Source organism: Sylvia atricapilla, chromosome 5, assembly GCF_009819655.1.
Source record: "Sylvia atricapilla isolate bSylAtr1 chromosome 5, bSylAtr1.pri, whole genome shotgun sequence".
Lineage (NCBI taxonomy): Eukaryota > Metazoa > Chordata > Aves > Passeriformes > Sylviidae > Sylvia > Sylvia atricapilla.
In genome coordinates this window covers 39,001,030-39,015,255 of record NC_089144.1, presented here as the reverse complement: position 1 = coordinate 39,015,255, position 14,226 = coordinate 39,001,030, and the positions used below count along the sequence as shown (strand labels likewise).

Genomic DNA, 14,226 nt, shown 5'->3' with positions numbered 1-14,226 from the left:
GTAGCAGCAGTAATTTTCAGAAAGCAAATGGTATGCTTCTTACAAAAAACGATACAATAGCAATATGAGATTAATTTTACTTACAGGGGAAGAAATTTACATGCTATTCCTTCAGGATCACTACATGTCTTAAAACAAGGATTAGCACAAGATTCATATCGCCATTCACACATCCTTCTGTAAGGGACAGAAGCACTGAGTTCTGAGAAGGAAAGAAAGGGGGGTTTATTGATTCAACAGTCAATAAACAATAAATTTACAGCCTTTTCTATAACACACATTGGGATTTTCAGATAAATGAAAAAATGAGAACCAAATAGATAAATTTTTCAGAACTTTCCAATTTGTGAGATTTCTTCAGTTTCAAGTATTTTAAGTTTGTTCAAGTAAAAGACACTTCAAGCTTTCACAATAAATGCAGCTATTCATTTTTACAATTTCCTCTGTTTCAAAACCTCAAAGATCAGTTAAACATAGTGAAGATACTGTTGGTTTCAGAAGCAATACAATTATCCAATTGTATTGCTTATTGTATATATTGTATATATTATATATATTGCTTATATATACAATAAGCTTATAATGCTTATTGTATATATTGCATTATTGTATAATGCAATAATGTATTCTATACAATACATTAAAAGAATAGATATCTTTAGATTTCTAATGAGATATTAATATACATCATTTTGTGGCATGCCACTTTAATTTTGAAAGAGTAAGCCATGAAAACATAGTTCAAAGATAAAGTGGCAATCCTATCTGCAAAATTTAGAAAATAATAGCATTTTGAGATGGAATGGAAGGCAAAGAAAGACAGAAATTTAAAACAGGATAAAATATTTGTTACTATTGCTGAAGAAATACAAGAAAGAAAGTGCTCTGAAGGCAAGCAGAGAAAGAATGTTTATCCCTGGGGATTATGTAAAAATTACCTTCAATACTAAAGCTACTGAAATGTTTGAATTCTTCTGAATCATCATACTTCTCCGCTTTAACACTGGATGAAGTGAGAATGATGAAATAGCCTTTTTTACTGTGCAGCTCAAAGGCACTGAGCCCTGGACTCCAGAGACCCTGGTGGTGGAAGAAGGTGGCTCGTCTCTGAAAAGAGGCACTTGCCTGCCACTGCTCCAACCCAATGGTTTCATTGTCATGTACATACAGAAAGTAGTTTGGTCTTTCAGCAGATTCAAGAGAAACAAGAGACAGAGCTTCCACAAAAGAAAAACAAAAAAAATAAAATGGCGATTTTTTTCACAGGAAACAACTTAATAATTGAAATTAAATCCTATATATTAGCTGTTAAGTGGCTCCTTTTAAAAACTCGCTTTTCACAAAAACAAAAGCAAAAAAAACCCCAAACAAACAGTTTTATGTTGTACGAAAAGAGAGTTAGAAACCCAGCAAAGGGTCTAAAAGCGACTTCAAATGATCATATAATCCAGAACCACCAGGGAACTTATCAGTTAGACCAAAATTGCATTCAGCCTACTGCTACTAACCTTCAAAAATTATTCCTAAGCAGACTCAGATTGGAACTTGGACGTCTTGGGAGTTTCTCAAGTTTGGACAAATGTCTGACAGCTTAGCGGTGCCAAAATTTCAATAGTAAATAATGTCACATTGTAAAAACATTGAGGTCAGGCTTTTTTTACATGCAGTCATGTCCAGAAATACAGTAAGAAAATCTATAGCCAAATAACAGACTTGACTTCTATTTGCTCTACCTGTGCTACAAATCAAAAGTGAAAAATTTCTCTGAAAATGTAAGAATTTAAAAGAAGAGTGACTTCATACTTCATTTTTAACTTGAATATGGTCTTGAAGTTCTTTAATCTAGAGGAATACTATCTTACCCTTTATCTCACTCTTTATCTTACTCTTTATCATCTTTACCCATATGAAAGTCATCTGTGTACTGCACAGATATAATGAATTATTTACTTCCACTTTACACGGGGATTTGACAAGACTATATTAATTTTTTTGTTGTATGTATTTTTTATTTCAAAATGACATCTAAAAACCTAATTTTCCCATGGCAATGAACATTCAAATGTTTGTAAACTTCGTTCAAAATTTTTCTGTGGAAAGAGCCCTTCTTCATGTTGATTTTTGAGGGTTTGTGATTTTTTTCAACAAATTAAATTATTTGAGAAAGCAATAACAAAATCTTTATTGATTTAATCGGCACAATTTTCACATATGTGAAGAAAGAAAAATATTTACTTTTTTTGTGTGTTTTGGGGGGGGGGGGGGGTTGGGGTTTTTTGGTTTTTTTGTTTTTTGGGTTTTTGGTTGGTTTTGTTTGTTTGTTTGTTTTTTGTTTGTTTGTTTTTGTTTTTGTAGTTTTGGTAAGTCTCTGGTAAGTGAAAAATAGAATTTAGGATTAGCTGTTCACCTAAGAAACTACCTTCTACATTGCACAAAGATGCTGCTTATTAACAATGTAGAAATGGATTGATCATTCTGAGCTGCACATTTTCTAGGTCAGGAAAAGTAGCAAATAAGGTAAAAACCTAAAGTAGAACCAGTTTTACTGTAGACAAAAATATTCTGCATTGATCTTTAGTGTTGATATTTGCTAGATACTTGTGTAAAATTCACCAGTTTCCAGTTATACAATCTAACTCTTTTTTCACAAAGTTGTTCTATGCACTTGTATTTTTTAATATTTCTAACATAATTTTTGAGAAGTGAACTTTAAAGCTGGAAGTGAAGTTTTCTAATATTAAAAAATTTAAATCCCTCCTTCATTTTGACATTGGCCACTTACTCTAATAACTAAAAATATCTAGACTACTTTAGAGCATTTAGAAGACGCAGCAAAAATCATTCACATAGTTTGACAAATATATCTCACCATTAGCAAAACTGCTGAGAACACTTACATAAATCTTTATCTTTGAAAAGACCTGGAGTTATCATGAAACTGAAAGTTACATTTCCATGTGCTCCAGTTCTAGGCAGGGGAAATATCTTTCTGCTGGATACATTAGCCCCTATGATTGTGTCATTCACTCCAAAACTTGCCAAAATATAGGGCCCTTCACCAAGACCTAAGGGAATAAAAATCAATAAGAAAAATAAAAATTTTCATCACATAATACACAAAACTTAAGTCTTAGTTTTCTACTTGGTTCTACTTGGTTCCACTTGGTAGTAGAAACATGCATAACTCTGTCCTTGACTTTAACCCCAGCACCACACACCTGCTTACTCACCCCACACCTCACAAAAGAATCAGATGGGAAGAACTGAAAAAACTCATGGGTGGAGATAAAGAGAGTTAAGTCATGGTTTGGTTTGAGTTTTGTTTATAGAGAAATAAGGAAAAAGAAAAGGAAATGAAAGAAAACAATTGCAAGAAAAGTGATGAAAAAGCCAAAATTCTTCACCATCAGCTGACCAACAACTAGACAAACCCTAAACAATGCCAGTCCCAAAAAACTTCCCCTCCAATTTCTATTGCTGAATTCAACATCGTGTTCTGCAACATCCCTTTTGTCAGCTGGAGTCAGCTGTCCCAGCTCTGTCCCTTCTAACCTCCTGTGCAGCCCCAGCTTGCTTATTGGTGGATCAGCATGAGAACTGGGAAAAGCCTTGACCTGTATAAGCAGTAGCTAAAACACCACTGTCATCACAAATACATTATGTTATTATATCATTATATATTATATTATTATATATTACATATTGTTAATATATTATTAAATTCATGTAAATTATATGAAGAAAATTAGCCAAATCCAGTACTCCTTCCTACTTTTTCTTAGAATCATAGAATAATTAAGGTCAGAAAAGACCTTTAAGACCACTGTCATGATGTTCACCATTAAAGCCATGCCCTCAAACCTTTTTGAACAAGATAAAGTTCCCTATGACAAAGTAATTATGGGAAGTCAGCTATACCTAGCAAGACCTACATGCTACTACTGTAGTTGGCCAGAGATGAGGAGAAAAAAAAATCATCTCCATAATGATCCTCATTATAGGATGCAAGTCATCCTAGTCATCAAAAAGATACATAAAAAGTCAGATCCATATAATTTCAATTAGTCAAGTTTCCCTTTTCATTATCAATTACTCTCTATAAAGCATGTGCACAGTATGCAAATATTGGACGGGATGACACAGAAATTAATTCCTTTAAATGAATACAATTCATCCTCATTCTAAGGTACTGTTCTTTTTACAGTACAGTATTGTGAGATTTGTGCATAAAATCCCATAGCATATTAATGTCCAAACATTGTAGGTCCAGCTCTGAAATTTACAGTACAAACACAAGGAAATGTCCTTCTAAACCTTCTCCCTACTGCTACCATATGTTGCAGGATGATGGATCAATCCATCCCTCACACTGAACATTCTGAAGTTATTAATAAAGGCATTAGGGATTACTAGAATCATTCAACACAGCTGAGCCACTAACCTTCACTCATTAAAAATAAAAGCTATGTTAAAACTACATAAATCAAGTTAAAGAAAAAGCCCATAAATCGAGTTTTTTAAACAAGAATATCAAATAGTACATACCTTGGTTGTAATATTCACAGTCATAAGCTAAAAGAAAACAAGATTATTATTATTGTCGGGTTTTTTACTATTACTATTATTACAAGGTAACAAGAGAATCCATGCATATCTGCATCCCAAAAAAGTAAAGCTCACTTTCAAGTGAGGAAGTTTCATAACCCACAAGTTATGAAAGTCAGTGATTTTATTTTCTTAGACTTTCGTTCAGTGACAGAAGACCCGAAGCAGAAATTATTCTACAGCTAAGAACCCTTCTTGCTATCAGTGAAAAGAACAGACTGGGTCTCTTTGCAGCCCTACACAGAAAACTAGGCATCCACCAGTGCCTTTCTCAGTCTGCACTAACACACCCTTAGCACAGCCAGCCCTTTTCAGCAAGACAGTGAATTTGGTGTATAAGGATGACACAGCTAACCAAGAGACAGCTTGAGAGATGTGAACTATGTTTATTATCCACCTGTTTCTGTCATATTTGTATAATTGGGCAGAAAAAAGCCAGAGATGCCTGTGAGATGAGCTGTGGTGCGTGGCCAGCCCAGGTACATACCACAGAGCAGAGGAGATCGCCAGTGAATCGCTGCTCCTTGCTGGCAGCACTTGTGGGCATAAGCTGCAATACTGGTACACAAACACTCACAGTCCCCACCTAGATTGCAGTTGCATGTATCTGTGTGACAATTTTTGATAAAAGAAGTCACATCAATCTGGGGGGGAAAAGAAGAAAAATAGGTGAATTGCATGAGCTGTACAAAATCGAGTTACAGCAGGAGTTTTACTTCTGGACTGACTGAAAGAAACACAAAAATAAGTTTTTTCCAAAGCTTGGGCATATTACTATATAAAATGTACACTTCAAATGATCAGCTTATATATGCCTAAGTTAAAGGTCAAAAGAAAAATTCAATCAGGGATTACTAAAAATGTGCTTGTCCACACACCTGCTGTTCATCAATTTTAAAGAATTATTGAAGCTGGCAGTTCTGCTTTTATAAGGCAAATACTGCCATCTGTAGTCATCCTGTCAGTTCTGCATGAACAACAACAAAATCAGAGCTGTGACTCTTATTACCAAGTTATTAAAATAATTATTTGAAGTGGGGGGTTTTCCCAGGGGAAGAAAGATTAAGACCACTTGTGACACTGTGCAGAAAAAAACATTTCTGCACATATCAAGACTTTAATACAATTTGCCCACAAAATTTCATTAGACCAGAAACCCACATTCTCTAAAATCCTATCACAATATTTCATGGTTTTACATGATACATTATTTGTTAAGTTTAAATCATCTTTTTCGTAATGTTGAGCAATATTTCCAAAACAGTGTTCTTACTCAACACATGGAATGTTTCAAGCAATGCTTCTCTTCAGTTTAGTCTCTGGTCTAGCTCAGTTGTAAAGCACTCAACTGGCACACGTCAGATTACAGAAATACCACCACGGTAACAAAGCAGTACTTATCTAACACAAAGACAGCTTCTCAGCTGGCAGTTGCTAGAAGCTGGCAGGGATTGGATCAAGGGTAGAGAGATGGTATTGTGCTTTCATTCTTTTCCTGTTTTGAAAACAGGGATACCACTGGGGATGTGGGGGACGCACATGAGAACTAGCTCCATTGAAAGTGGCAGTAGTAGCTTTGTAGAAATCACCAAACAGCAAACTGGTTCCAAAGATCTCAGCCTGTCTCTCATGACTGCAGAACAGCATCCCTCCATGGGTCAGCAATATCCTGCTCTTGTGATAAACTGGGAGCCTTGGGCCAAAGTTCCTGCTGACTTCAGGAATTAAGAGGAAGACCCTTTTTTCTCTAAGTGTTCAGGTTCCTCAGACCCCTTTGAATTCAGTGCTTTCTGGGCAACTGCAATCCATCAGTTGCTGCCAGGCAGAGATGAAAGATTTTGTCACCCTGAAAACTGGTATTGTAGCCTGAATTGAACTGCAAGGCCACCTGTCCCACAGACAGGAGCTTGCCTGCATGAACTGCAGGATCTTCCATCCACATAGCAGGAGCAACAATAAGCACATTTGAAACCTCTATCTATGTTTTATGTTCTTTCATGGCCCAAATTTCAGTCTCTGCTCAGGCTTTTTTCTTGGCACCTTGTTCCTCACCCAGCAGTCATCTGCACATGCCCTTTATAGGAGGTCACTTTACATTACAATTGCAGGAGATGTACTGTCACATTAATAGGAACCTGATAAACAAGTTCTAAAAACACATGAAAGATATTTGCTTTACAGACTCTCACATACAAGATAGATACATACATGTGGGAATACTTGACTACTAATAAAATTACATGTTTTGCTCCTGGCATAGATTTTTTAACATAATTATGCTAAATTTTTGGCATAATATTTTCAAATTCTAATCACGACATGGATAAGATATAGCAAATTAATGTTTAAGAGAAAAGATCTTTCCAAGTTGTTACAATAATACAGTTTCCTAAAAACTCTCAAAAGTTCCATTTTTATTTATTATTTGCCACTTCAAAAATACACTCATCACTATGTTCTCAGGCACATGCTCAAAAATTCTTTACATAGTAACTTAAGTCAACATCAATAAATCTCTTGGGCTAAGCTACCGCAACCTCCTTCACAGGCAAATTCATAACCATGTTGATGTCCAGCTTTGGTCCTGAAAGTCAGGAGGTTCAGCTGAGACAGCTCATTTAGTATTAATAATCATAAAGAAATTAAGAGACTGAGATGAAATGTTGTAGTGGTTCTTGCTGCTCAGGCGTAAAGAAGCACCTAAATACCATTGGGTAGCTAAAATCAGAAATAGGAGGAAAATGTAGAAAGCATGTCTTGCATTGATAATGGGAGGATTAAAATGGAATAAAAGACTACCACACAAAATAGTGTTGTCCCCATCTTGTCTAGACCGAACTGAAGGACATTTTTGTAATTCAAGTCCCAGGCTCAGCCAGATACTGGGAAAACAAGGATACCAAACCTCAGAGTTTTGATAAAACCAGATGATAAACTGCCAAACAAAAATACCAATAGCTCTGAAGCTGAAATCTTGCTCTCATATTTCTTTCTGTATACAGCATTACACTTAAAAATAAAACCATTTGAGCTAAGCCATAGATGCATTACACATACAGTTACTTTAGAATCCCTCAAATTATATAAATTTACAATTTATAAAACTTAGCTACCTATACAGATAAATGGTAAAAATAAATTCTAAAGAGAATAAAACCTTGATTATTCAGTTGACTAGCTCACAACTCTGTTACCACTTTTATGTTTAGATTCCAATCTGGAAAGGAACAGGGAGCTCTGTACAAACATAGCCCACCCACACAGAGATACTCGCGGGGCTTTAGTCTGTGTCCTCACATTTAGACTGAGGGTACTGGCAAGAGGAAATTAATTACTGGAATTTTATTATTTTCATGACAGCAATCTTGGATATTTAATAAACTTACCACATTGCGACAAGGTGCAAAAAGATCACTGTATAAAATTGAACATTCCTTTTTGGCATAAGGGAACTTGCTCTGATGTACTTCACATGGTCTCAGTGTTTCATTTGGGCTCTTGCACTTGAAAACAAGCAAAAAACCCACAAATATTTTATAGGTAGCTGTGTTTATCACAGACTCAAGTACACCACAGTATCATATAATTCAATACTTGCATAATCAGAAAATAAAATTTTAAATGCTATCTTCTTCATCTTCTTTCCTTGATTTGTTTTTGTAACAAAAAACATTTTCACAAAAAAGAATCTTTTTGTTTTGTTCTAAACCACTAAAATGTTCCTGCTGTCTGCTCAGTGCATAAAGACAAAATGTTTTCTTTGTGACACATTATAATCATTACCAGAGCAACCAACTGTAACATCACAAACAAATACGTGGTCCAAATCCATCCTGGGTGGTTTTCACTGACTTTAAATGGAGTCATACTACAGATGGCTTTAGCCTCTAAGTTCAAAATAAAGAAGCAGTGGTAGGAAGGGAACAACTCATTAAAAAAATAGAGTCAAAGGTCATCGTGATAACTCAAAAATGGGTGAGTTACAACTACATAGCTTATAGCATCTCTTCAAAAAAAAAAAAAAAAAAAAAAAAAAAAAAAAAAAAAAAAAAAAACAGAAAAATATAGGAAATGGACACAGAGCTCAGAGAATACAAGCTCATCCAAAACCATGCTGTGTTGGTGCAGCAGGGAAGGTGTGTGTATTGCACCAGGAGAGTCTGACAGTAAATACGTAGGCATCAAAGGGGTGTCCCACATCAGCCTTACCTGCAGTGCAGTCACCCACCTATACTGCTCAGACTCTGCTGTGAGGATATGTGCTGCCACTCCCAGGAAGAAGAAGCCCTTGGAAGTATCTCATGGTTCACAGTGCTAATGCAAGCAGATTTCCCAGCAGCAAAGCTGGGTTCTAGGCCTCCAGCTATCAAATACTTCGTTACAGTATTTAGATTTTTTCAGAAATGGTGACCAGGATACATAGGCCTTTCTGAAAAAATCCCCAAGGCCTACTGTGGGGGCAGATGAAGTGTCAAGTCTCTCTGAGCACAGCTGACCAGCAAGACCAAGGCTGAACCTAGATCCTGAGTGCTCAGACAAACATAGAGATCAGGAGGCTACATGAGATTTTACAGATACATATCTTCACCAAAAAGTAAGGTGCAAGTCTGAGAGGCATAAGCAAAAGCAAAACATTTTACAAGTTAATGCACTGTCTGAACACTATACACCTTTTTAAGGGAGCTGCTGAATCGATAAATTGAAAAAGAAAAATTCAATAACTCCATACAAAGTATTCACACATTTGTTTATGTACAACCTCCTGGATGAGCAGGATGACTCTACATATTTGCTTTGCTTGCTTATGAAATTTAAATGTTTTATGTAGAATAAAATATATCCAAAGGGAGATATTGATGCAGAGAAACCCCAAAATCTTTATTCCAAAGGATTCTTTCATGAGGTGCAAGGTATTTCGTCAATATCCTGCTGTGTCAAGGAGAGAACATATTAAAAACTTGTCCTGACAGACATCCAAAGAGAGTGCGTTACAAATAATGATTTTTTCAGGAAGTCCACAGGGCTATAAAATTTTACATCCTCTCAGCACAAATTAATGAAATACTTATTCTCCTGTGTTATAAACCAGAGTTGCAGTCATCCACTCCCTACAGCGTCCTCCTACCTTCTCCTCAGAAACCAAGTTTCCATATTGGGTTGTGCCTGTTGCTGTTCTGAATCTTTTCTGCCCATCCCTTCACCGCCTCTGCTTTGTCAGTTTGCTCTGTTTACAATGTGCCACTAAAATAAATCTTCATTTTATTTTCAGTGTTCAGAAAGAAACTCTTCCAGGTCTCTTTTTTCCAGCATTCAGATTCTGTTTACTTTCAGTATCCTGATGCTTCTAACCCCAGAGAAATTACAATTGTTTTTAAAACTGGGATGAGTCAAAAATACCAGAAGCAGTGCACCTAACTTTGTAGAACACTGAAATGTAGACAGTTATAATTGACTTACACAGCATAAAACATATCCTTCCCTGTAGTGGTTTTATGGTTGCTAGAATTCTGTTAGCTAAATTTAGTGTAGTGGTTTAAATGTCTTTTTTTTTTTTTGCTGTGAGATAGGATTAGGATAAAATAGGCAGGTAGGCCTAACTTAAAGGTAAATAGATATACTTATTAACATATACCAAAAGAAGAAAATAAGAATTAAATGAAACTTTTTAAACCATTTTTTCATGTATAAATTGTCTACTTTTTTATAAACAACATAATGAGACAAAGCTTGTGATTTTTAGTTAGTTTTATTATTTGAAAATTATCTTTTATTAATTTTTAGGGAGAAGAGTCTCTTTTAGTTTATTATGGATTTTTTTTACTGACAACATAGAACAGGGGCTTCTTGTGGGTTTTAATTGTTACAAAAGCAGCTGTTTGGGGAAAACTTCTTTCTGTGAATTTTTTTTTATTAGTAGTTTCTTAAAATTTCTTGATATTTAACTTTGTATGTTTACAGAGACACATTCCTTTCTAATTGGTTTGTCAAACTATAACTTTTTGAAAAATCACTTCCTGGCCAAACCACAACCCCCTAAAGACATTGTTTGGTTTCATTTAAATTTGATACCTGTTTGCTATGACATAAGTCATTATTAACACATTTCACATCTACAGAAAAAAAAATTAAAACGTCCTATTATACTGTGACCATAATTTTAGAAAATACCTGTACATCATGTGCTTATAATGTGCTCATTTACAAATTAAAATCATAATCTTTTTTCTCTATATTTTTATTGGACATGGGACTTACCTGTCCTAACACCCAGCTGTCTCCAAACACCTGTGCATTTCTCACCTCCATGTTGTTTGATGTAGTCAGATCATTTGAAGTATATTTGTCAAAATTTCCACACAAGCCTGCCAGTTTCCCCTGAAAGAGAATTTTTTTCATAAACTTGCAGTCAATAATTAGCACAAATGACACGCATAGAATATAAAAACTTGTAAGTGAAAAGGGTGAATGTGAATCTGATTTATCCTTTGAAAATATCTGACACTCTGCTATGCTTGCAGTTCTATATTGCAAATATCTGTTAACAGAGATCAGTGTTTTTCTTCTTATTTTCCAGAACTTCTTCTTACTGCCTGCCTATGAAAAAGAACTAGAATATAGTATTTTTTTTTCTGAAAGCTCAGTAGTGAAGCCAGTCCAAAAGTCAAAAGTCCAAGTGAATTACCCCATGATTGTGAAGCCTGACTAGTTGTTGTTATTAAAACTTGCTGCGTCTAAATTTAGTTCACAATAGCTAGAACATTTGTAATAGCAATTATAAAAGAGACAGCTGCAACTTTCTTTCCTTGGGCATATGCTACTGATGGAAAAACTATGCATGCACTATGTATATATGCATACATACATAAATATATAGGAAAATAGACATTCCTGCACAACAATAAAAAGTAGAGTTGGATTTTTAGGGTGTTGGGGCTAACACTACTGAGTTGTCTTTTCTTAAGGTCTGCTGCAGACATCTTACTGAACTGGAGCATCTGGAAGAAACAGTCATTAGAAACAGAAAGAAATGGAAGTATGTGTCTTCCTAAATGCAGCCTGCAGAACTCAGCTCCCTGCTAGCTTACTCAAAAATAGAAGAATTTTTTTTTTCTCTATGTGTATTGATGGCTGATAAATCAACTTGTAGGTGAATTAAGTATTTTATGGCTGTTTGGACAGAAGCCTGTAATAATTTTGCTTTAAAACCACATCAGATGGTCATTATAGCTTTGACTTAAACTTCAAAAAATCTGATACTGTAGTCTAGCCTAGCGTGTTTTCTTTTGATGAATGAGACCCATCTAATACATGTGTTCATGTGTGAAACAAAGAGAAATGTAATTCTGAATTGCAATGATATGATTACTCTGCCAGCACCCAAAGATTGAGTTGCAGAGACACCAAGGTAGATGATGATAGAGGAATGGAAAAGAGAAGAGCAACTGGCAAAAAAAAAGAAAAAAAGCCTTGAAATCTTCCTTGCATCAAGAGTGAATATTGTCATGATATATCCATTAAGTTTAAATGTAAGTTTTTGTCTAGATCTTTTCCTGTCTTTTTTCTTTTTAAATTTAACCCAAGAGGTGACTCCATCTGTTCATCTCAGAAGCCTCTACTACATCCCAGGCTGCGGCTCCATCATCAGTGTCATGCAATCTGTACTACAAACTTGCCATCTTCCACGTCACTGGGTATGGAAGCTTCTTTTCCATTTGCTTTAGCCAATGAAAACATGCAGTGAACTGGATAACTCAAAAACTGTCCTTTCCTTCCAACCCTCAAAGCATCTTCAAGTCATAGCTGAATTTATACATTTCTTTGAAAGTATCTTTGAGTCAGAGCTGAATCACTGCATATCACCAAGGCTGAAGTGTATTGAGCAATAGAGTAAGCACACATGTACAAACCACTCCTTTTTTCAGAAGTTGCATTCTCCATCTCTTCTTACCTGAGAAATGCTAGCAGCTGAACACCACAATAAACAGCTCTATCACTGGGAAACACAGTCTTGAAGAAAAGACTATCACAATTATTCAATCAAAGATCACATTAGCAATATAGAGAATCTACACAAAATCTTGTGATTATATTTTGGCTCACCTTCCATCGGGGTCCAACTTTAACATGCATCATTGTCTTCTTATCCCACAGAATTGTAATGTCCTGTTCTGGAAAGTGTATCACAGTATAATATCCAGCCTTCCAGAGCTGATAGTTAGATTTGTTTTCCTGTGCCCCTAGGGTCTTCTGACACAAATGAATATTTATTAAGATCTACTAAAGTATTGCTACCAAAGTATACAGTTAGATAACAGCAAAGTGTATACTGAAGAATACTTTCGCATATAGCTGAATTAATAATATTAGTAGAACTCTTGTTTAGGACCTTGATATTTTGTCTTTCAGTCATTCAAGTTTGCTCCATACTTTGGTTTTTTCTTTCGAAACCAACTGGAAAGAAACTCATAAATGCCAGTATGTTTCAATTCCTTGAGATTTGTGTGCAATGTTCTTTGTACGACAAACAGAACTTGAAAAAAAAAAAAAAAAAAAAACCAATGGGGGGAAAAAGTGTGTCCTGAGATCTGCTGCTCTATCCAGGCCTAAACACTTGTACTATATTAACTCAGATGGAGAGATGCTTTCCAAAAACATGGTCCTTTAGAGCTGTAAATTTGTAGTGCTTATCTTAAAGGGCAACCCAAAAAGGAAAGAAAATAACTAACCTGCTTCTCAGAAGGTTCACTAAAATAAATCTCAGTGTCTCCAACAGTGATGAAAACATTCTTTGAGCAAACAATATCATTGTCAAAGCACTTTTTGTTCTGAGCAATTATAGATATATTTGAGTTATCTGTACTCTGAAAAATTAAGAAGAAATCATTTTACTTATATATATTCAATTGCATTTCACTCCTGCAGATTTATTCTATGCTTACCATCACAAAAGAAAATCAGATACTTTAGAATTTACACACATTTGAAATTAAATTTAAGCAAGTTACCAAATCAGGAAATGCATTTCTAAATTCAAAGCTGAACTCACAAACTTCAGAGTTAAACACAAAGAACCATTATCCTCAGCTGTGCCTCCCAAACTCAGAGGATCAGGCTACCTCTAAAATAAGAGTCTGGTTTAGGCTTTTAAAATATGCATATACTTGGAATCCAGTATTTACAGCACAGTGTGGTTGTCGAAATTGAGACATGCTATAAAAAGAGCTTTATTTTTAAACCAAGGTACATGAGATCAAGCTGTTTTCGTATTTTAAAAACCAAGAACCTACCATCTGTTGGTAGTAGATGGAACAGTTTCCGTGCCACCACATATCAAAATTCACAAAATGATGAGTCATACTCAGTGTTATAGGAGGGGGTAGAGGTTTCTGCTAATATTTTTATTTGAAGGGTGGGGTTATTTTAGCATTTAGAAGATTTGAATACTTTGTTATCCTGATTTACTGGTATTTTAGTACTTTAAATACAAATGTACTGCCTTCCCAATCCCACCTTTTGGCTCTACAGGCCTTTCATTAATTTTCCATTCTCGGCACAAAAAAATCACCTTTGCACCTTGGCTCAATACGTCTGTTTATTCACCTGCAGCTTCTGTGATTCTTC

At 35.3% G+C, this 14,226-nt stretch overlaps 1 protein-coding gene across 1 annotated transcript in view; it reads right to left on the bottom strand.

Moving 5' to 3' along the window:
* The window catches only part of OTOGL (otogelin like), a 91,075-nt gene that overhangs the window by 29,620 nt on the left and 47,229 nt on the right, over positions 1-14,226 (bottom strand). Inside the window, exons 26-34 of the mRNA XM_066318748.1 lie at positions 13,332-13,466; positions 12,706-12,852; positions 10,861-10,980; positions 7,992-8,108; positions 5,093-5,249; positions 4,546-4,572; positions 2,898-3,065; positions 939-1,217; positions 85-202 (exon numbers count right to left, since the gene is read on the bottom strand). Of these exons, the coding sequence (XP_066174845.1) occupies positions 85-202; positions 939-1,217; positions 2,898-3,065; positions 4,546-4,572; positions 5,093-5,249; positions 7,992-8,108; positions 10,861-10,980; positions 12,706-12,852; positions 13,332-13,466 (1,268 nt within the window). The remainder of the gene's footprint in view (positions 1-84; positions 203-938; positions 1,218-2,897; positions 3,066-4,545; positions 4,573-5,092; positions 5,250-7,991; positions 8,109-10,860; positions 10,981-12,705; positions 12,853-13,331; positions 13,467-14,226) is intronic.